A 25,502-nucleotide genomic window follows, 5' to 3' on the forward strand; every position below is an offset into this window, starting at 1 on the left:
AGACTTGCAGCGACCAGCATACAAACAGGAACGTTTCGGTTACGTAACTTGAATTTCTGAAAGATTTAACTGCAATTAGACTTTTCGATCGTATTGTAACTTATAACTCGATAGAAAGACCACTTCGTTGGAAAATGAGGATATTTACTGCTGTAAATACAATGGTCGTTTACAACGTAAACGAGTATAAAATTGCCAGCTAACAGGTAGGTAATTACAGGCAGAAGACGAAAAGTAACAGGCAAATTGAAGAACATCGATTCATCTACAAAAGCATCGTGCGTTTTTCCTGATGCTTAGTTAGATGGATGAGCTATTTCGCGGTCAGTGGAGTGTGTTGATACAAGGGTAGATTGGTGAATTTTTGGGGAAGGTTTCGTTGAACTCTGAATAGAATGAGATTCTCGAGGTTAGCGCGAGATCAGTCGGATAGAGAATAATCTTGACTCGTTGAATCCTCATTGAAGGGATGCCCTTCTGGGGAAAGTTTATTAGGATATCTTGTGCGTAAAATGTATTTGATAGTACTAAATAATGGAGAATTTCCTATTTTGTCTACTTTTCCTATATGAAAATCTGAAGAATCTGTGGTCGAGGATGTGAACGAAAATATTTGCTATATCTTGGGATTTGTACGAACCTCTATTGGATTTCTCTGGGACTTTTATTGGATTGCCCGAAAACTCAGTAGCGTTTTCATTGTGAATTTCTGTCAAACAATGAAACGTTCAAACAAATACTTGCCTCAGTATTGGGGACAGTTAAGAAGAAACGTTAAAAGTTGAAAAGTTAATAAACCAGTTATTAAGGATGTGATAAGAAAAATAGTGTATTTATAATTATTGCATTTCCAAGGAAGACGAAAAATGTGACTTGTAATAATTTCTATTTGTGGTCGTCACAGAAAATTATTTGGTGTATTTGTGTTTTATATGTTAGAAACACGTAAATTCATTTCCCTATCGATCGTCGCTATCTTGTTGCTAACTCGATTCTTTTTTTCTTTCGACGCCTACTTCATTGCTTCGAAAAATCATCTCGATCTTCTCCAATACCATTCCAAACTTTCGAACAATGAAAAATTTGTATCGTCTTATTATTCTCACGCTATTAATTACAGAAATTCCACTCCGCTACTATTAGCTGTCCGATATCCGACCACTGCTCATATCGATTCGACCTAGAACGCTGGTTCTAGACCGGCAGTTTCCCTTTAAGATTCCACTGATACAAGAAACCGATACGAATATGTCATCGAATTCCGTGAGTAAAGCAACTGAATTTATTTTGCCGCAGTTGATTAACCTCACAACGTGCAATTTTTCGCGACCTAACCGCTGAAAGGTGCACAATTTTGTTTTTAGTTCTTAATACAATAAAATTCAAAGGCCTAGGTGTGAAGTGAATGAAAGAAAGTAATTTTAGAAATACGAGGAAACGTGATTGTTTACGTTGGTACAAAAAATGATACTCACGTGGTTAAGGGTTTAATTCCTAAATACACGGGTGACTAAACAAATGGTTCAAAATCGTGTCAGAGGTTAGTGTTTTATTGTACTCGTTTAGATCAACATCGGTGCAACGTCAACGAAGAGGAATATTTCACCGAAGATTAAGTGATTGGCGGCTGTTCTCATTTTTAAACTCCTTCCCAGGAGGTTACGAAGATGTAAATTAATTGCGGAGGATCCTGGTTTCAAATGGCGGAGCGGAAGAAAACGGACGCTGGGAAAAGTGCTATAGTTTATAATTTCTAAGGTCGTTGGTTATTCGTTTTGAAAAATTGTTAGCGAAATTTGCTCCCTTACTTCGCAAGTGATATTTGATGATTTAGTGCGATATTAAATGTGCTATAAAAAGTATTATTTCTATGCTTTTTCTATAACTTTTTTACACAACCATTCAAAAATAGATTTTCTATACTTTGAAGTACACTGAATATGAAGTGCCTATAACATTTTCACGTAGAAAAATGTTACATAGAATTTGGTATAAATACTTTCTAACAAATTTAATTTCTAATTTTTAACAAATTGTTAAATATATGGAATAATACCTACACTAGAAAAAAAGACGATTATTGTTCATCAGTTTCTGAACAATTCTTTATCCATCGTTTAATCTTTTTTCTATACGATTTCTGAAGAAAGCGAGTATTTAATTTATTTAGCACTATTAATAGAGTGCTCAGTGGAAATTTGATTAAAAGAGCTTGAGTGGCTTGGGAGAAAATAGGTCATGCAGTATGAGATTTCCCCATAAAGATAGATTGTGGGTTACCTTAAAGTAAAGTTCGATGGTTTCAAAAGATATATATAATAAAATTCTAATATATTATTTTTTAATGCAACCATTTCGCATTTTTAATGGTCATGCTCTGGTTATTGTGATTGCATTAAATTGTAAATTTGTAAATGCAGAGAAAGCAACTCGTGATGGACAACGTGATTTTTAAATTGCGTTGCAGTATAATTCAGTGACATTTACATTTTAATATATATTTAATAGTCGTCCTTTTGTAAAAGAATTAATTACAATTTTATATCGCAATATAACTCGACTCCAAGCGTGCGATGTTCCACAACTCCAATAAAATATCTTTTTCCCTGACATCTTGAATGAAATATTATGAAATTGTCGTTTCTCGTACTACGTTTCAAACAAGCTTGATAATTCCAGTCATGGATTTACTTGTTATCATTTTATTAAATTATCAATTTCAGCTAAACATACTTCGACTAAATTTTCAACAACGAATTATTAAACTCAACAATGTTATAAGTGTCTACGTTAAATCTTTATAATTGATCCTCTTTTTTCGTTCAATTAATCACGTAGACAAATAAAAATCAAAAAATATTATAATTTCTATAAAGTTGCTGGTTAAGGACAGTGTAATAATGCAATTATCACTGGTATGATAATATATAAATCGAATAAGATATAAGAAATATAGATATACATTTTTATAAAAAGTGCATCACACAATATCATTCAATCCGTACAAAACAAGTTGAAAGTTGTTACAACGTTACCAAAAATTAAACGTTATCAAATTAAAACACAACAGTGATAAAACCAAACGCGAAACCCGACGAATTTTTCAGATTCAGCTAAAGGTCCCGGCAAATCCCTTATAACTTATCGCCGCGACAAACGTCGGCTGTTAACCCAACTAAAACACGCTCTATCGAGGGGCAACGAACTCTCAACCCAGCCCCGAGGCCAACAAATCTCTCGCCTACGGGGTGCACGCGTAAAGTTTCGAGACGTGCGTTTTTGCGCGACGGATTTGTAAAATTGATTTCGCCATCGAGTCCATGCTTTACGACTTCGACGAAGCAGCCAGAAGAAAGGCGATTTATTTCGCGCCAACTTTTTCGCCCGGCTACACCAGAAGAACGAGCACGAATTGTACCTGTATTAGGTGTGCGGGTACGCATGACTCCGCGATTCTACACGGCCAAAGGCAATCATTTGGCTAAGGCGTTTCCATCAAGCAGCTTATCGAGCAGCCACCACCCCATCCGAGTTCGTATCCATCGGAATACGACCCCTGGACGCGTCTTCCCGGTCCCTTTCCCTTCGTCGTCCCGTTCTTTCGCGATTTCTCAGCCCTCTGTTTCCCCGTTATCTCGCCAAGATTTGAACGTCAACGCTTGTCTCCGCGAGTCTGCATTCGCCCTGTTGTTCAGGCAAGCTAGATAAATTCGCTCCCCTCCTTTCTCCACTGCCACCGCATGTGAATCGCGATAGGACTGACCTGACACGAGAGCTTGGAAAATCGGCCTTTCCTCTCCTTTTTCCTTTCCAGTTTTCTTTTTTTTTATTGTCCTTTTTTTATGTGGGACGATTCTTCATGGATCGTCGTGACTATCGTGGCTTTTTGCTTGCCGCGTAAGTCGGGATTCATGCTTGAGATGTTTTTACCGTGCCATCCGCGCGGCAGAATGTTGTATAGGTTTCTTTCTGGTTGCATTCCGACGTTCTTTGCAAGGGATCACGTGATAGAACGCCAGATTATGTAGGTAGTACGGAGTATGATATAGCGAGGTCATAAAATCAGTAAGGAATGAAATTAATTTTTATTGTTGGAGCTAGCGAACCGAGAGAAATACAAGGATTTAAGAATTTGAACCGTGGACAAGGATCATACGAAGACATTCTGAATATAGTTAGTTTAGTGTACTTTGTGTGGTATAATGAAATATATCTGCGCAGAGCGCTTTTAATTTCGCAGGAAAACGACGTTGGGCGGCACAGTTCGAAAGTTCACGAGAATCAAGGCTGCAAGTTGCAAAGTTATTGAACTGCAAAAGATTAAGTTGCCGGTGAGGCAGTTATGCCAATATGAAAGCCTTCCGGAATACACGGAACCAAGTTAGCTTGTTTATAGCTAGCCTTAACTCTGGCTTCCGATAGCGGGGATAACTTATTTCTGGCTTCGCATTTTATTTCGCAGCCGCGAGACATCGGAAACAGGAAGACGAAACGAGAACTTCGAGTTATCGTTGTCATTCCATCCCTAATGTTTCGTGCAGAGGGTTGTGTAAGCGAGAACTAAACGGCGAAAAACTTGTTATCTGATTCCGCTGAATTAGATATCTCCGCCCAGTTTAATATTTAAACGAATGCCAAGTATATACTTAGCTAGGTGAGTTTCCCCACAAGGAAGTTCGGTCGTTTGAAGTAGTTTCTGTAGACTAGCAGTGCTATCGTGAGGTTTGAGAATTTAGCTTACTTTAAGCTTTGTAGAAAGAAAAATATTCATTTGGATAAAAAAAGATTCTTCTCATCTGATAAGCGTATTTAATATAATAAGCGATATTGAAACGGAAATGAGTGAAACTTGGTTGAAACATTAATCACATGTAGTAAATTTTAACAATTAAAATATATCATTTATTTATTCCGCATTTGTTTCTACCATCGCGTTTCGAAAATATGAATTTGCATAAATGTCCGCAATCAATTTGCAATGATTAAATTTCGAACGGATTAAATTTTAAAGCTGTAACATAGTGCATGTAAATGGCAATTTAATCAGAATTAAAAGTCTGATTGTTCCGATATTTAACAATTGTTTGCACCATAACTTGTCAACCAAATAACTGCTCAAATATTTAAAGAAAAATCTGACCAGCAAAGAGAAGAAACGTGAACGATTGTAACGTTGAATCTTCGAAGCTCTGTGACAACGCTTTCGCCACGGGGCAAAAGTACACAACCTGAAAAGCCTGCTGTCGAATATTGTCGCAAACAATAAACGTCGGTAACGATCCACAAATTGATCGGTTTAAAAATTCAGGCTATGGTAATCCGCGACACAACCGAGCACGGGTTCTACCACGATGGAAAATGGAGGATGGCCCGGTTGAATCGGCCGGATTTCGCTGGGAAATGAAAAACGACGCGAGCTAAGCGACTTGTGTGACCGCCTGAATTATTCAGAATTCACTCACCGACCACGTTGAGGCTGTAGTTCAACGACATCTTTGGCTCGGTGCTGACCTGGCACTCGTAAACCCCGGAGTCTCGTTCCTGAGGCGACTTGATTTGCAGCGTCCAGTTTTCAGACTTCTCCGGATGGATCACTTGAAACCTCAGGTCCGAGGTGTACATCAGGATGCCGGCGCTCAGGATATGCATGTCCCTTTTACGCATCCAGGACACCTGCAAGATAAACAAGAAGCGCAGCATGTAAGCTGGTGATAGCTCTGAGTCTAACTTGAGGGTCTGCAGCTGCAGCCTTAACCAATGATGAATTCTATCGGTACATTTTGAAATTGAACATAATCCGGGATTTATGTGAGTTTGGTCAGTTAGGTAAGCAGATTGTTACTCTGTGCCTCATCGATCTTTCGAATATAAGAAAGTACGGTAATCTGCGAAAGTATTGCAACATTCGAAATATGGAAAATATTTATATAAAATCCGTAACTTGGGGAAAATAAATTTTTTCAAGTGATTCTTCCTTTTCAATAACGAAACAAAATGTTTTTCGGATCCATATATTTTTCTTCAATTTTTACTATTTGTTTATGTTTGTTTGTAATGATGTTTTATCTATTCCCTAATTTGACTATTTCTGTCTTAATGTATTTTTTCTACTTCAATCTTCATTATTTCAAATACCCTCATCACTGCTGAGTTAATTTCGTGTTCTGCGTCAAAGTAGTGAACAATAAATTCTCTAAATACTTATACATGAAATGTTTTCTTCTAAACGAGTATAATAAATTCAAGATTATGAAACGAAACGAAGAAAATACACTGTAAGCTGCGCTTTTTTTCAGTTTCTCGAGGAAATAATTTAACGGTAAACATTAATTGCATAGCGTAAAAATTTAAACGTTAATGAATGTGATGAAGGGCATTCTTTTAAGTTACTTATGTTTGAAAATTATTACATTAAAAAAAGTTAAATTATATCAATTATGTATGTTGTATACTGTAATTGTTAACAAAATAACATCTTTCTTTCCTGTATCCAGATTTTTCAGGAGTTGAAGTCAGAATATTTACCGACATATCTCTCGGCGAACAGAAAGTGTTTCGCCACAACGTAAGGAAAATAACATTTCAGAGAAAAGAATATAAATTCAATTTTCGAGACGATGTAGCTTTGCCGACACTCCACTTCAATTATTCACACCACGATGCATTACTCAGTGCACACTCGTTCAAACAACTCTTTTCAATGGCTTTCTGTTTTGACAGCAGACAGATTCGCTTACGTTTACGTTTCACGTCCGACCCTCGACCCTTTTCTACACTTCTGCCTTAACTAAGCAGACAAGATTTGGAAACTTAAATAGTAGAAACTTTCCTTCCAGAGAAGTGGAAATAACTTAAAGAAAATTACGAACGTGTTACAATTGAGATTATATTAATCTTATGACTGGACTAACTGGATATTTATTTACATTAATTGTTTCTCTCTCTACCTAAACAATTCTTTAGAAATCAAGTAAAGTTGGTAATTTAGATCAATGATGAACGGTAAGCCAAATGAAGTCGTTATAAATGGACGTTATTTCCCCTTAATAATATATTAATCTAATATATATATATATATATATATATATATATATATATATATATGTCGGGGTATGGTTGGAATTTTGGGCGCGTAACAACTCTTCACGTGAATTAACCATTGTTTTACACAATCGAGATTATATTTACACGTATACACAAGTCTACTACAAAGATTAACAAATAATAAGCCTAGTGAATAATAAGCTTAACAAATAATAAAGTTAGTGGATAATAAGTTGTACGAATAATAAGTCTAACAAATAATAAGTCTAATGAATAATACGTTTAACGGATAGTAAGTTCAATGAATAGTATGATTTACGAACAATAAGTTTAATGAACGCTATTAACAATATTTTTGAGTTCAAATGAATACACGGCCAACGGGATAACTCTTTACTAAGCGTAGACTGATCTTAAGCACAGAAATACGATGGTTGAAAACACGACGTGTCACTCTCCAAAGCAGTCGCAAGAATGCCAGCCTCGTCGAGATTTTTCTCGCTGTACGATTGCATTTGTTTTTCTATGCCCGTTTGGAAGCATCGAGAAGGTTTCAAACGCCGTTGCTAGGCAGACTCGTTGGAAGCATCGAGAAAGTTCCAAACGCCGTTGTTAGGCAGTTTCTGCCTGGAGTTTGATTAGTAATACAATGTATGACCCACTGTATCACACGTGGCTAGGCCCGCTCCCGAGGCCGCATGCCGCCACAACCACATTTCTCGGAAAACCCATACAACCACTCCAGACCTCCGTTAGGCAAAACGTACATCCCGTGACCGTGGCTACGTTCGGCGACCAATTGTCACCTCGAACCCAATCTTGATATCACAAATTTACAATTACAGCTATGATAAAATCCAGGCTAGAGTACTAGAGGATGTTCCCAAAATTTCCAAGGAACGGCTTCGGCTTTCCTTTCATCTCCGACATATATATAAGCGCGAGGTAACTTAATTGTGCTTTTCTTAAAAGTCACAACATCTCCCAAGATATTCTAACGAGATTTATTTTCCACGCTGACGAACTTGCATGGGGCAATTAATAAAATAAATTGTTGCCCATGGTACGTTACTCATCATAGAATTTTCCTACACAGGAAACTCTGTCTAACCACGAGGCTGGTTGGTGCATCGTTTTATAATTAATTTCGCGACTGCACTCTCTCGCGATACCGTTACGAGCTTGCAATTACGAGCATTTCAGACGTTCCCACAAGCAAGAATCTTTGCACGGCAATTACACTAGGTGAGAATTAACACCATCGTTCAGAAGCACCTACATATTAGGGGATCTTTTGCTTCTTCTTCTTTTTTTTTTTTTTTTTTTTGTACGAAACGTAATATTTGATTGATCGATTACAATTTTGTATTCAATTTCTGTATTAAATTCAAAAATAAAATTTTGAAGCGTTCGAATACTTGATATTTTCGAGCGAGTGTGTAACTCCAAGTACAGCGCGAGATAAGGAAAATGAATCGCGTTTTTGTTACACAATGAATTGTTAATTATTCGAGGAATTAAATTCATTGATATTTCACATAATATCCGACGTAAATGCAATTATTACAAAATGTAAAGTTACTATCTCAATGTTGTTATTTCAAAGTATTTCAATATGTTTATATTAATTCCATTTAAGTTTGTTGGAGAAACAATCTCGTATAATTCAGTCGATATAATGCTCGTTCCGGAGTCGAATAAAAATTCAACGCATGCATTCACCGGGGACACTAATACACTTTTTACGCAAACATTAGCATCCAAATCGCTTTGATTCTGAATCGCTTTATCCACCGGTAGAAATTAAAACACGACCGGCGCATCTACAAACTTTACCCCTTTATTTCTTTCTTATCGCGAACCCTTTTTTCCTCCCAAAACCACCATTCACATTATAATCGTTCCCTTGCTTTTTATTCGTCGCTTTACCGCTCCTTTTAAACGGTGATTTTATAGCTAGCCAACTGATAAATCCGAATTATCGCTAATACTGAAAATTTTAATCAGTTGACGCAACTTTGTTTCTCTTTCGTACAATTTCATTCAACAGTACCATTACCATAGGGAATTTTTTAATCCAATAAATCCAATAAAAAAAAAAAAATGATAAGAATAATTTCCGTAATTCGAAGTTTCCTCAAGAAATTCATCACGCAATCATCAAACGATACGTACAATTACCAGCTTATACATATACAGCTATCACTAGCAGTATCGACCGTGAGTCATCGTGCCCTATTAGGAAGTTGGATTAATTTGACTAATTTGAACCTCTCGGGACAATATCGACTAGTACTTATTAGTTACAGCTGTCTGGCTCTAAACACTATACAAGAGAGATAGAGGGAGAGACATAGACGGAGAAGTTGGAGGAAGCTTAGAATTCACATGTTCAAAGCTATTTGATACGAAGTTCTATTTTATGGATTGGCCATCAGGGACGTTATTGATTCCATATCAGTCTCATCGTCATCGATAGTCATCGAAGTGGCGCGGATGCCGCAGTTAGACGCAGCATGGCATCGATTAATACGTTTACCAGGATGATTATTGGCAATGCCTGTTAGGCATTAGTAAAGCAATGTCCACACACTGAGGCTGTATCAAAGGAGAGATTGAACAACCGTATTTCGCTTGGCTTGATAGAAATGTTTTATGTAATTATACCTTGCTGTTCTCTGGCGTGCGCTCAGGGAAGTATAAATTACTCAAATTGCGTTTAATCTTTATTTCACGCGAAACGAAAGAACTTTAAAAGTACTCATAAAACGCTAGCAACTATGACAGTCACGATGAAACTTTCAGTTATAAAACTTTTTAAATATGTACTTTGCCCTCTAATGGAACGTTTCAAATATCTGACACACTCTTAAAGAAGTCTTTCTCTTTCATCTTTTATTCGTTGTTTTCCTATACATATTCGCACAAGCTGTTTGCATTTGAAGATCGGCACTGCGCTCGAAGACAGAGATATCATGCGTAAATTTTTGATGATTTTTAATTTTAATATTACTCTATGACTCTATAAGGGAATATTTTAACGTAAAATAACTGAAATTGGGAAGAACATATTTTAATACTATAACAACCCATATTTCCTAAATTATGAAGAAGGTGAAAAAATATACGTGTGAGTCAAAAATGAAACAAAAGGACTGTTGAGAATTGTGGATCTTTGGAGCCGAAATAATGTTATAGAAACACTAAATTTACACTAACGATTCATATTAAAATAGTAATATATTTATTTCATGGACGATTCCTTATATATTCATCGATACATACTTGCACGCGTCTCAGCACTTTCTTCCATACCCGACTTTTAACCGACTCTTAACCGACTGACTAGTTTACAGTCATCTGTTTTTCGGGATGCCGTGCACACACATACCTCCACATACCGACACTCACATACAAGCATCTCTACTACGCATTTGACCCAGTGCAGCATAGAAAATTATACATATCTCAACAAGGACAATTTTGGTAACGTAAGATTAATTGACGGTGTATTGAATTTTAAAACTTTTGTCCTGTAAAGAATGGAAAACGTGACTTATCGTGTTCCTCCCCTATAGTCTTCATTTATAATAGCGTAAAATTTTTTTGAAAGTATGCTAATCGATAATGATAATTCTATATGCTGTGCTGCTAATAAAATTCAATACAAGATGCGTTTATCATAGCGAATTGGCCTTTCATACCCTCCATTGCCTTTTTACAGCTAGTTATTCATCGGTGTAATAAATTTCCTTAGACAAGAACTGCTCGAATCTCCGGTTAAAACAAAACGATTGCTCCATATATTTCCCGGAAGCTTCTTTCTCGAGCTGTCGAACGACCTGTCAAATTGTGCGTGCAATTTTCGACATTGTTTACAACGCTATCGACGAGCGCTTAATCATTTACGAGCCAGCCGAAATACTCCAATCGACGTTCATTCGAAATTGACGAAAATCGATCTTGTCAGCTCCCCAACCCTCCTGACTTATCGCCAACTGATTGTCAATATTTCCATAAAATTTTCCTCCACCTTTCTTCCTTTATTTATATCCCGGGAAGATAATTCTATGAAAATATATTAGATGTAGAAACTGACTCATTGTGTTTATATCGAACCAATTCCAAATCTGTCGTAAATGTAAAAATAAACATTTTTCTTCAGTGTAAACGTAAACATTTGCTCACCATTTTGTGATTAAAAAAAACCGATTTCTTAACATTTATCAGATATTACACACATAGGACATATACAATATATAAAATATAAAATATACAATATAAATACATATATAATTTATACATAACAGAGCACTGAGTTAATTTCCACACCTAATATTACCTTTCACTACGTACTTTCCAAAAAATCTTTATATTTAAATACCAATGTATTTGAATATAAATAAAGATACCTCCGTCGCACCTTCGTATTCTGTGAACTTGAAAAATTTTTATTTCAAGAAACGCAACGTCTACCATAAGAGTATTCGACGTCGCGTCTTGGATACATTCGAATTCAAACAGTTGCTGCTGGCACGCACGAGCAGGCGCACGCTCGTGCGAGTAAATTTCACGCGCGACGATATAAAGTCTGATATTAAATTCTCGGACGCGTACCGCGTTTTCCCACTCGGAGTGACGCGAATGGCTCGCGCAAATTCAGGCCACCAGGCCTCAAAAGAGCGAATGAGTTTCTACTAATTTCAAAGACGCGACGAGAAGAAGCCCGTCGTGTTTCGCTAATGCGCTTTGGAAATTGCCGCTTCCACATGCTTGCCTCACGGCTACATTTCGTAGTGACTCATTAAGTTGGAATCAACGATATTAACACTTAGCTGTCGAGTTTACCTTGGATATAGCGCAGCCTCAAGGAAAACGTGTCTTCGAATAGCGCACGGCGCTACGTAGCAGTATCTGATAATAATACGCACGACTCTTGTAGAAACTTACCCAGAACAATTTCGTAATATTAAATAAATCTCGATAGTTTTGAATATGAACGAACGAGTGAATAAGTTTGAATGAATTTTGTTCTAGGTTGTCCCAAAAGCTTCTCTCGTTTTATAAGGAAATAATAGATGCACAACATTTTCTGTTTCATATTATTTTATTGAATTATGTATGACGCATTTTGATCTATAACGTTGTCCTATTTACATTTGACAGATTAAGTTTCATGTTTGTATAAACATTGTCAGATAAAGCAATTGCGTGCAGATAGCGAAAGACACTTTTGGAACAACCTAATACGAAGAGTGTCATGATCTTGAACAAAGACAGTTCTAACAATAAATGCGAATTTATCGGACTAAGTGAGAATATTATAACATTTCTGTATAAAATTTGACGTTTTAATATGTCGTCAGAAAATTACGACGATTCAGTAGATCCTTAAACACATTTCTCTTAAAATGGTGACGTCTGAGCGATGTCAGTGTTACAGCAAATGATGGACGTTACAGCGCGTTATCTCCACAATCCTCAAACCAGATCCTTCGTGTTCCAACGTTTGTACAACAATTCGATCGTTTACAGTGTACTCGAGGGACAACGTCGCATCCGTTGACAATCAATCGGCCACGAAAACCGTGGTAAGACCGGGAGGACAGAGCGGACTTGTCGTGTTCACAGGGGCTGCTTACGTTCTCCGTGTAATTTACACGGCCAGAAGTTTCGAACCGATGCAGACAAGAAGACGGTTCGCGCACAATAACTTCGCCGATTGTCAAATCGTGAGTTGGTTTTGTCCTCGTCCAAGGTGCTACGTCTGACCAACTTCTGCGGATTACTTACACAGCAGTTCGAATGACGGCAGGTATTTAGACGTCGCAGAATGCGAATATCTCGCGCTTGAACAATGGTCAGACTAACTTGGAAGAACGATCGTTAGTGTTAAAATAACGGAATTTCGAATTTCATACGGGGTCGAAATGACTTTCGCTCATGTCTTCTGATGGCTCCGGGAACATCGCGTAGTAATTTCGTTATAGTTTCGAACGTGTTGACTGACACGAGAATTTTTGTATATTTCGCCGTGCGAACCGATAGATATATGCTATGCCACAACATTTAATTTTTGCAAAATATTATATTGTATCTGCGCACTCTTTTCTGGCAATTCGCTTTATTGACAGTTTTTTTAGTCCGTGAAATTTATCCTGTACATGCCTATCTGTTAATATAGCTAAATAGGTTGCATGTTACCTGTTATTTTCACGTTGTTCGGTTCAATGAATTATACCTAACAAGAGCGTAGTTATTTCACTTAAAACTTCATATGCATATGTATATACAGAACTAATTAGATTTTACACTGTCAAATGTTTCATGTTCCCTTATCCATTATCGATGAATAATCGGAGTAATACAATGCTTGAAAACGATATATAATATGGACCCTTGTTACGCCCAAAGCTTACTATACAGAAATTAGGTTACAGGAATTAAGAAATAATCCGATTACGCTATTGTCTAGAGAAAATAAAATGAACATGTTCCTGAGATGAAGCTTCTCAGAGAGCAAGCTCTTTGTGGCGGAGAAAAATGATTCGATAAGAAACTCTCTGTGAAGGAGCCTTCGCTGGATTTGCAGCTCTTTCAATGCCGTAATTACAAGTAATAGGTCAGTTTGTCCATTGGTTTAAACACAAGCGCCTCGAGCCGTATCTCAAAGACGTTTGTTCCTTTGTTTCTGTAAAAGCGCGCTCAATATGTAAAAGACAGAATGATCGGGAAATCAACGACATAGTGTCGCAATTTAAATGAAGCTATGGTAGTACGAACAATTTATTGGAAACGCGAAGCACAGACTACCATTTTGTAGTACAAACGGAAAGAGAGAAAAAAGTTTCTACAACATTGATCGAATTTTTTCTTTTTTTGATAAGAATTGAAACGCGATCGCGGTTCTCTGAAGAGAGTTACATTTTATTTTCAAATCCGCCCCTTTCCATTTTTTGTGAACAAGAATTATGCCGACCGTTTCGCGTATAGATATCCTGCAAAGCCTTTTTTTCGCGCTATTCTGCCGCATTTTCACGCGTAATCTTTTTCATTCCTAGATGGAAGCCGACCGCTACAGAGACGTCGAAAGCTTTCGAGCTTTTAAGATAAGTGCTACATTGCATTGAATGGCTGTAGAATTGCAAAGAATTGGCCGGTTTAATATGTCCCCGAACGAGAGGATTTATGGTTCCAAAATAAATGTCAATCCTACGTGGATATGGATCGAAAGTAGTCACAGTTACAGAGAATTCTTAAATTTCCAAATTATTATTAGCTTCTTGCCTCGTCCACAATACTTTCTCGACATTTTTCTAAGTTGATTATTTTATGAACTTGACTAGACCATTAAACTTATACGAAGAATTGGTAATTATTTCCTGAAAAATACAAATTTCATGAGTTGTACATTCGTGAAACAGAAAGTCATTTGTGAGAAGAGAAAAATTCATATTCGGTGCTCATGACAGTGCTGACGAAATTTGAAAACGTTTATTACGTCGCGTACACTACATTCGTAACATATTTCTACAGCTGTACAAATATCTTTACAAGGTAGTCGACCATCTGAAATTTCTTTGTACAAAATACGTGTTTCACTTGTTCCATTTAAAAACGAACTAATTACACCCGACGAGATTTTTAATTACGTCTAAGTAAGGTGAAACGGTTGTCAAGTATCGTGTGCGTAATTTAAGCATCCTCGGATATCGACGCGTGTTTCCAGGGCAATGGTCGTTGTTATATTTTCGAAGTTGCGTCTGCGGTGAATAAAAAATACATCCGGAATTCTCCGTGGCATGGGTAACGATTTAATCCGCTGATTGCGTGGAACGTATAACCCGGGCTGGTTTGCAATAACGTTTCGATCTGCCGTATATTTGTGGAAATCGGTCGGCACGATGGGATACGTTTATGAGTCATAAATCACGGGCCGGAAGTGAGGCATAGATATAAACCCTGGAAAACGTAAACAGGTATCACGATATTCGATTTTTTAAACGTCCCGTATCGCGGAGACTGCCAAAAATTCGACCAGAGGGAAACACGAACGACGAAGGGAAGGAGCGACCGAGGTGCAAAAATCCTCGTTCGAATCGATCACGAAAGTCGGTTACAGGTTAGAGCTATATTACCAATATGGAAATTTTGCCCGTCCGTCCTATCCTGGCTAGTAAAACTCACACACGATCGAGTAAAACACGTTTTTGAATACAACCGTGGAAAGTTAGGTATTGAATGTTTGCTAACGTATTATGTGTCAACTCATAACATAAAAATTTATTCGTACAAATATTTGAATGGAAATTTCATTGACGGAATAGACAAATACCTGATAGATCAAGTCTTTAAAAAATATAATTTTCGCTTAGTAGTAAGAAAATAAGAAATTTTTGTTATATATAGATACGTTTTTCAATGGTTTATACTTTGTCAGAATTGAAGTTTCTGTACGAAAGCAATACGGAAATTATTTTCATAAGCGACTTACAAGGGAAACTCGGCAACTGGAAAATTAAGAAAAGATTGGAGCTTTGTGCAGGCATAGTTCATGTTATGTTAATAAAGGAATAATTTTTTTCAGCTGAAAAACAGTCATAGGGGTGAAAACATCCCCCAAAGTTTATTTTTTATCATCCATTTATTATCCTTTTATTATCCCACGTTTATTTTGTATTATCTTTTCATAAAATTTTTATTTATACATTAAAATTCCTGTGATTAAAATCACACAAACGTTACATGAAGTGACTCACGGATATATTAGCTACCCTTTTGTATTTACCCTACGGAAGTGTTACGACGATGACACTTTCGAAAAAGTGTTTAAAGCACAAATATTTGTGGGAGCAAAAATATTGTTGTTTCAACTCGTATATACTATATTTGTAAAGAGCTCTTCGTAAGCCATCTATGCATGTGACAACAACAAATAGAATTATCGAAAATATTATGGTGGAGTAAAGTTTGAAGAAACAATTCTTTCAATTTCTCACACCCACAATGTATAATATAAAAGATAACCTTCTAATGTAACATTTAATTAATGTAATTTAACAATTAATATAGCAATTGCAACTTAAATGTAACTTTTTCCTTTTTCCTATATAGTTTCTAAAATATTTAGGATGATAAAAGCCGGATGTTTTCACTCCTGTGACCATTTTTTAGCTGGAAAAAAGAATTGTTCCGTTTCGATTTGTTTGTTCAGTTTCGAATTTATTGAAATTCTCATGTTGCCGAACTACTCTTATTAATATTTTTGATAATGCGATGAAAAATGAGTTAGTCTCGTCATAATATGAAATACTAAGTAACTATACTTACTAAATAATAAATAATAAATAAATAATAAAAAAAGGACGCGAAGTGACCAGAAATTCGTCGTGATAAATTAGAACAGTTGACCATGATCGTGGAAAGGTTGTCAGCTCGATAAACATGGTTGTTACGAACGGAGTACGGAGGAATCGCTGAAACGCGACTTATCCAACGCATTTGCAGATTGCATGTAGCCTGCTACACCCAGGGGGATGCATCAAAGTAAACTTCTTCGGTATGCGCGACGATACTCAAGTCCGCTGGGAAACAGCCTTCAAGTCGAAATTGGCCACGCGAGCGTAGAAATTTCCCGGATAAGAAACGACCGGCCGAAATCTCGCGAGGAACGCCGGCCTTTTCAGACCGCGTCATCGGCGAAATTTTCTCATAGTTGGAACTATTTTCATTCTGTGAACTCGTTTGTCGCCTCGCTCGCTTTTATTGCGTTTTTGCGTCCGGGGATGAGCGAGTTCGTGAGCGATGGCACTGATTTACGATTCGCGCAGTGTGTTTTAGGGAATGAGATGGGTGAAATTTATATTTGAAGAGGAGAAATATCACTCCGATGCATAGAGTCCATTTTACGAAATTTCGCAAGGAGTTGATATTTTTTTACAGATCTTATATAACACGTTAGTAGTCATCGGTGGTCATCGGCGTTTCACTTAATGAATTTCCTAAAATAGTTGAAACATGATTAATTTCACGGACTAAACAATTTTTAATAATGTGAATGACCTGGATAATATTATGGGAAAGTAGTGCGCAAATATAATGCTTTGTAGAAATTAAATGTAATGGTCGTAATATATTTCATTCTACCGCTGCCCCCCCAGGGAAAGATACTTTTGTGATTCTGTGTGAACGCAGCTAACTGAAGTATTTCGGAAGAAATATTTCCTTATTACGCTATTTTTCTTAACATTCTTTATCAAATTTCTCGTTTGTGAATCGTAAGATGACTTTCGTGAACTTTTTTTGAAGGTGTATGTTTTGTGCACAAGCTTGAAGAACCACATAAATCGAAAACAATGAAAGGAACAGGATGAAGAGAGCAGGTTAAAAGAGAAAAAAGTCACCGACATTTTCTTATTTCATTCTTTTCACCGAGAGATTTGATCTTTTGTTGTAGTAACGTCTGCTTCCTCTTCCTAAGAAGATGTTTCACGAAGTTCAATAATGGTATAGCACTTTACTCGAAAACATGTTGTGAAACCTCATTCTTTTATACGCTCATTATATATTAAGACGAATAATTCAGCTATTAGAATTAGAAAGTGGATGATATTTTATGGAATTTGTAAATCAATATTTTCTAAATTTATCAAATGTGGGAGCAGCAAATATTAAAAAATTCATGTTTAGAAGAAAGAGTACTATGACCAAATGGTGAATATTTTCTGTAATATAATTTTTCTCTAGAAAATGTTGGTATAAATACAACAGAATATAATTCTTAATATAATTCATATACTTAATTCATTCTTAAATTTCACTTTTTGTTTCTTTTCTAAAGAACCACTTTGTGCAACGTAGGTAGAACAAATTGGATAATCGGTAAATCAAAAATTGGTTCGGTAAACAAAACAAAAGAAACGAGATCGAGAGAAGGAGATAAAGTGACTTTCCTCTTAAAGTACTATTTCTGGAAGTAGAATAAAGGGACAAAGAAAGAAAGATAGGCAGAAAATCCCTGTACACCGAAAGAAACTGTGGACACCGATATTTGAAGAACACACGATCCTGCAGAAGGAAACATTTTCTCCGCGTCGTAAAAAGAAAGGAAATCCAGTCTGTACATAAGAGAAGGAAGAGGGAGGAAGACAGAGACAAGAAAAACTCGATGAATGAGTCTCTATCTGATTGATCCTGTGGATTAGAACAAAAAACAATTCAAAGGCGTTTCGACGATGCGATGCGACGTTCGTATAAATCGATTCCCCAATCTCCTCAGAAATCCGAACAATTCCACAGCCGTGAAATTCCAAGGCAAAAAAATGTCACACTTGGACAGAATTCTCTCAACCATCCAACTATCTACATCCCCTTCGTTTATTTATCGGAAATCCCATGTTGTAAATTTTCGTACTGTAAGAAGAGAGTGTCGTCAAGGAGAATCGTAATCAGAGACGAAGTTACATTTTCATAAATAATCTTCCATGTTCCATCTTCGGAGAATTGAGACACATTCACGATCGAACGTATGTAGTGATTTTTTGTTGCAAGAAGCGACGTCAGGAAGAACAAGAAGGTTCTGTTGCCTGGAATATTTCGGTGAATTCGCTTGCTTCGATCACTCGGAGCATCGCGTAATAGCGTTTCGCTGCTATGATGTTGGGCAGAGGTTCGAGTTAACGGCAGTGGACATAGGCAAATCGTAAGTGGAATTACTCGGAAGCAGAAATTCGTGGAGTAGTTTCGTCCCTCCGCGACAATATGTTCGTAACTGGTTATCCTGTGCGAGGAAGTGCTACAAGTTGCGTTCGAAGATGGTATCGACGGCTTCATTTTTGAAGTTGTAACTGATTGTTGGTGACATTCGAAATATGAATTTCGATCTTTGTAACAGAGTGTCGATATACTTTCGCAAATCACTGTATCGTCTACAAACCCGTTATTTATTCTCATATAGATATTAACATCGTGGAAAACATCTTCTAAATAATTTAATAAGTTTTAGTGATCTATTTCATAAACAAATTACGACGTCTGTGTCTTTTGTCGCACAACTCGCAATCTTACGATTTTCCTAATACAAAATCTTATTTGAATAATCTTTCTTCATTCTTTTTGAAAGGTACCGTAATAAAGAGCGTATGGCACATCCATCAAGAGGAGGGCCCTTTTACAAATATAAATTCATGACAGCCATCGCATTTTCTGAAAAACGCCCCGAGATAGTAAATTTATTAACCTGTTGCTGAATGCAGCGACGTGAAATTTTGAAGGAAACACAGGAATTGTCGGAGCGAAGATGATGATGCCAGCGGTTCTTACGACACGTACATAAAATTTTATAAAAATCAAAAAAACGTGATTTTCGAGTTATCATTATGAAAACGTTGCAGAGATACTCCTCGACCAATTATGGAAATCTTATTCATTCATATTCATAATTTGACCGATAGAGGACGATTATGTCGCTCTTCTTGATTTATGTGGCACTGTGCTGTATTCTACAAATGCTCTTATTATTAGCTATGTCCTGACTAGGAAGGCGACTGTTCCAAGGTTAAGAACTAAAGCCGAAAGAAAAAGAACGCTCGAAGCCTGTTTTACGAGCATTATTCTTCTTGCTCGTAAATTTGATTCGATTACGATCGAAAAACAGTTTTTCGCTTCTTCTGGATAATATATTTGAGGCGTAGATGTTTGTCCGTGATAATTGTAGCTGCTGGCTGTAGAAGTCGCTGATGGGGTACTGCTATTTTTCTTCTAATTTAGATGCGTGGAAGAAAAATCGGATACAGGCGCCGGGATTCGAACCCGGGTCCCGAACGTTCGTAACCTAAAGCGCTAACCACTTTTTTTATTTTAATGATGTTTATTTAACCCAAGATACAATTTTAAATACATTTTGGTATTTACAATAAACTGTGAATTTTGGTAATGATGTGTTAGGCAAAGGTACCGATACGCGGCGGTACGACGTAGCCATACTATAATATATTATGTGTCGGCGCTTTACATTTTTTGTGTTTAATACAATTTTTGGGTTTAAGCCGCTGGGGAGCGGAGCTTTTATATGATTTTGTTGGTGCTAACTACTACGCTAGTGTCGAGTGGCGGTATTTGTTGTCGAGTGCCGCCACATATTTTTTCGAGTTGTGTCACTTCCCACACAATATGCATACTCGATACTTCGTTCTAGATAACAAATCGAATTATTAGAATCTTTGGTTGATCCTCTTCATGTTTTAAACGTATACTTCAAATATATTTCTATTATTCGCTATTATATCGTTATAGTATACTGTTTCAGTAAAACGTGCAAATGTTACAAACGAGAATAACAACTAAAACGTATTAATATCGCATAAAATATCGTCAAACAGAAATGCACTTTGCAAGAACAGAGTTTCACGAACTTACGGTATTAAACGAACGAACACGAGCGCATATTTCGTAATCGTCGCGTCGCCGAGATAGAATTCCGATGTTGGGGATGCAATATTTGACGTCTCAATCCAAGATAATCTAAAGCATTTTAGGAACAGTTTATTCCTACAGTTAAAAGCCTTTGATGACGTAATCCTCAGTTATCAAGCTTCCTCGCGAATATTCCTAAAATTCGTTGGAACTTTGCGCGAAGAGATAAGAGCCACAGCTACGTTCGTCGCTGTGTTGATACGAAGAGCGTCTCGCTTCTTATCAACTATCGATAAAAGTCTTAACAACTTGAAGATCTTTCGACCAGTTCCATTGGCGACGGAATTTCGGTACGACGGTTCCCGTCACGACAGCTGACAACTGCTTGAAAAGGGGTAAGACAAACAGCTGGCAAGTTGTGTGTTTCGCGTCGCGACGAACGACAAATATCCAAAACGAAAGTTGGAGAGAAGCGGAAACAACGGACGGGAAACAAGGGTGCAAAACCGTTGTCGCGGAGAGATTTTCATCGGTGCATTTTCTTTGACAGAGGACAGGATCAGGTGATATTGTTCCGTGACACTTTCGCGTGGAAATCCATCGAGAGATCAGAATTTTGCATTCGCTTTAAAAGCAAAGAAATATCATGGTACAGAGCAGCGTGCTATTATAATCTTTCCACGCGGTTATATCCAAAACTACGTATTGTGTCTCTGAAATAATATTTCTGATGAATTGTACAATGTGTGTCTGGTTTATCTCGAGCCGCTCAAATATCTCGAAAAACACCAACGACACGAAAAAATGTTTCAGACAAAATTTTCATGATACGAACGGGGATATGTTGTGTTAGGTTGTCCGAAAAGTTTCTTTCGTTTCATAAGGTGATAACAGATGAACAACAATTTCTGTTTTATATTATTTTATTGAATTAGGTATGATCCATTTCGTTCTATTTCTATTATTATATTCGTGCATAATTCAATAAACTAATATGAAACAAAAAACATTGTGGGTCTATTATTTCCTTATAAAACGAAAGAAACTTTTCGAACCTAATATATTTGACTGTAAAGGTGATATTAACATTTTTAAGCGGATGCCTATAACTTTTATTGCATATTCCTGTAGCTGACGTTCAGACGTTTTCAAAATAGTACAAACTTGTGTCTTTTGTACTATTCGTCACCGTGACGTAAACTTTTGAATTCGTCAGAGGGATATAAGCTACGTATTATCTAAAAATGACTGTTCGGAACGGACTGACTGTTTTGGAAACATCAAAATAGCTGGGTCTTGTGTTTCAGCGATACCGGTAGTAATATTATGAAAAACATGTTTTTGTGCCCCTGTGATGTACGTAGGCCGACTCTAGTGCCGATGGCACATCGAATTTTTAAATTCGTAACTCGATAGCGGATAATACGAAACAAAGTACGCAAGTTTACAGTGTATCGCAATCGTCAAAAAATACGTAACAGAAAATTACAATCTTCAACGTGTGCTTTATAGGAGGTCGAAGAGTCATCGCAATATATTCTCCTTGACATCGTACAATTTTTGCCTGAGACATCTTTTTGTATCGCTTGTTTTTCGCAATATTTGAACGGTTCGAGATAAATGATACATACTGTTTATTGTTTTGAAAGTATCATAATGAACAGAATTTCCTTTTTCTAGGTAGAAACGACTTTGAGATTTCAAAGCGGAGGCTCTTATTTCATGTGCATATAAAATACACATCTAACGGATTGATGCATACGAAATTTCGTTTTTCCAAGTAAATCCTTGGCCCGATACATAGCTCCTTCAATGCATATTCCCAACGAATAAGTAGTTGCATTGCTCCAATCTTAACTGTAAAAGTTGCAATTCAAATATGTGCCAAATGGAGTTCCGTTATAATTTTCTTTAAAATAATCTGTTAAATAAAACTTCATTTTTTTAAAGAATTTGTAATGAAATTGAGGATGTCTGTAACCTTCCCTAAGTACATATACTGTATAGCAACTTTCATAACTCTATTTCGAAATTTAAGTTCAATTTAAGTTAAGAACATGCTGATTAATTACGACGATTAAACGAGCGATAGATATTTGATTGATCTATCCATTGTAAAACGGAAAACAAATAAACGTCTTCCATAACGTCTCCTCCTAGTTACGGTGAAGTTCAGGATCAACATTGTGGTTGAATACTGCAGGTACTTCATCCCCAATCTCTTTTATCTCTCTCGTTTGCATGAATTACGTGAAGAAACTGGTTCGTGCTCTCCCAAGTAATTCGTTTTCTTGTTTAACTCGATTATTTCGAGAAACTTTTTCCTTCTATATCAGAATGGCTTTACTTTGGTGGTTTCTAGTGAAAGAGAAAGTATTGTGAAATTTTTGCCGATTTTTTGATGCTTTGTAAAGCAGTACGCCAAAATATGTGAAATAAATGAATAATAAATAAATAACAAATAAACAATCTTGACTATGGATTATACCATATACCGTATGTACTCGACGTAATCGAAAAACCTAAGTCGATTTTTTTTTCTTTTTGAATCTCGAGAATCGTCGAAAAAAGCAGCTGCGAATTCAGCTCGCCTCGAATGAAATTCAAAGACCGACGCGGGGCCACTCGACATCGCCGGACACAACTACAAGAAAATGCAAATACTGGTTAGTGGCTTTGCGTTCGTGAGTCCGAACAGTGTCACTGGGACGCATTGGCAGCAGGTATGGAATGGAATCGTTATCCTGCTGGGACGAGACATTCCAGCGCATGCTGGGATCGACGAAACTTGCATCTGGCATGTAGACGACAGGGAGGACAAGGATTCGACAAGATAGAGCCGGATAGAGAGGCAGGGAGGATATTTTTGTTGGTCACGGGGAACACGAAGGCTTGGCGTAACGCCACGCAAACGAATATTGCCAATAAACTGCCAATCCAATTTAGCTACGCAGAAAATACTGCCGTTCATCGTTACGTCCCGGCTTCGACTTTCCATCAGCCTTTCTTCTTTATCTGACTATCGATCTTTCTCTGCTTTTGACAACCTGTTCCCTCGTTTTTTATTGTCCATTCGCGTTAGCTGTGGCTGGTAAACGCGTATGCGTGCCGAGTTCGGAGCTTTTAATCTGTACGAGCATCTCTTAATTTGACTAAATCCCGAAAAAAAGGTTTCCTTCTTCAACCAGGCGTTTCTCGAAATTTCATTTCTTTTTCTTCTCAATCTTCTTAATTCACTGTTTATGGTCGGATCGATTACTGTAGCGGTTTGTTAGTAGACAGTGAATTTTTATGTAATTTCATATCTTTACTGTTGAGAATTGTGGATCTTAATTACCGAAATAAAAGTAAAGGAACATTAAGGTTACACTTAGAATTTATATTAAAATTGTTTTAGATTTATTTAATAAACGATTTCCAGGATCGTTTATTAAATTCGTTGATATACATTTGCACGCGTCTCAGCACTTTCTTTATCTCACCATCTTTGATACCAGACAGCCAACGGAACAGTTGCATTCATCCGTTTTTCGAAACGCTGTGCACACACACACTTCCATACACTCATATTCACATACGTGTGTCACTACTACGCGGCTAATCTAGTCTAGCACACAAAATTATACATATTTCAATATTTACTAACATAACTAATAAAATGAAAACTACATAAAGGCTTACTTCATTAAGAAAATTCCATTAAGGACTCGTATAATTGGATACGTTTCATCCGAAGTTATTATCAAGGCTCATTATCAATGTTTTTTATCAAACGATGTATCAATCTACGAATATTTGTCAATTATATTATATTTCCTAACCAATTCGCATTTATTCGTGGGGAAATAGTAGTTTTTGATAGTTTCTTCTGGGTGCCAAACAATCCCTAGCTCGAAACGTTTACAACAAAAAGGAAGCATAAAGTATTCTCACCTAGCTTTTTATGACCGTCAGAATTTCCTCTGGAATTCAAAACTTCGGAAAGAAACAATACTGCTCCGTGAATCCTTCGCATAAAAGTTGAAATAAAGCCAAGAATACATTTGTTCCCTTGAATTTGTAGGATAGTCTGGTGAACGTGGAAAATTTACGCCTCGAAATCGCGAATCAAAACTGGTGGTTCTGACCTTATTAATTATTAAAGCGCAAAGATGCACTGCGTACGCAAGCTGTTCCGATATTCCATATAGTTGGTGATTGATTCCTGAGGTTTTCGTTTATTGGAAAACTTGGAACAATAAATTTGCCTCGAAGTCTTCGTATTCATCCCTAAAGTAATTCCCTGTCCATAAATCTTTGCTATCTCTATTACATACGCCGCTGAACCACTTGCAAAGATGCTATCAAATGAAACGTTAATCTAGTCAATAAGTGTATTTCTCTCGTGTTAATTTCAGACTCTTCTTGTATTAAGCAAAATCAACGTAGCATTTGATATTTATAGACTGTATACATTTATGATAAATTTTTAAGTGCAAACATGTAGAATGTACACAGCATGTAGAAATATATAAAGTACCCAAACTATACTACCTACGATAACATTTATTAAGTAAACAATGCTTTGTATAAATCCTATTATTCCCTTTTTTCAGTCACATTTTCAAAAATGTGAATTCCCACGAATATTCACAGACCGCTAAGAAAACATAAATATGTCATCGATTCTAAAATCTCTTTCTTTGATATAAATTCTAAGAATCTAGAATTCGAAAACGAAAATATGATAGTTTCAACGACGTCAAAAACTAAATATCCAGATCATTTCAGATTTAAATCTTCCACTGACGATAAAAGACAATGAAGAATCGATAGCAGGCAAAGTATCCTTCCGCTTTCAGACGAACGTGACTGGATATTTCAGCTTTATACGCGTGGAAAATTATTTTTCGATATAACCCACTTACGACGACCAATTTTTTCCGTTTTGGATTGATACAACTGCGACGAAATATTTAGGTCAAATAAACATTTGTGTACTTATTACGTGTATACACAGGCAGCTCTGCGTGACATTGTGGAAGATTAGTTTATAGATCAGAGAC

General features: G+C 36.7%; 1 protein-coding gene across 3 annotated transcripts in view; it reads right to left on the reverse strand.

Moving 5' to 3' along the window:
* dpr1 (defective proboscis extension response 1) overlaps positions 1–25,502 on the reverse strand; it is a 454,795-nt gene that overhangs the window by 183,912 nt on the left and 245,381 nt on the right. For all 3 annotated transcript variants that reach the window (XM_069127426.1, XM_069127427.1, XM_069127429.1), the window contains exon 3: positions 5,463–5,673. In XM_069127426.1, the coding sequence (XP_068983527.1) occupies positions 5,463–5,673 (211 nt within the window). The remainder of the gene's footprint in view (positions 1–5,462; positions 5,674–25,502) is intronic.

Source organism: Bombus flavifrons, chromosome 14, assembly GCF_040668555.2.
Source record: "Bombus flavifrons isolate JBK064 chromosome 14, iyBomFlav1_principal, whole genome shotgun sequence".
NCBI classification, from domain to species: domain Eukaryota; kingdom Metazoa; phylum Arthropoda; class Insecta; order Hymenoptera; family Apidae; genus Bombus; species Bombus flavifrons.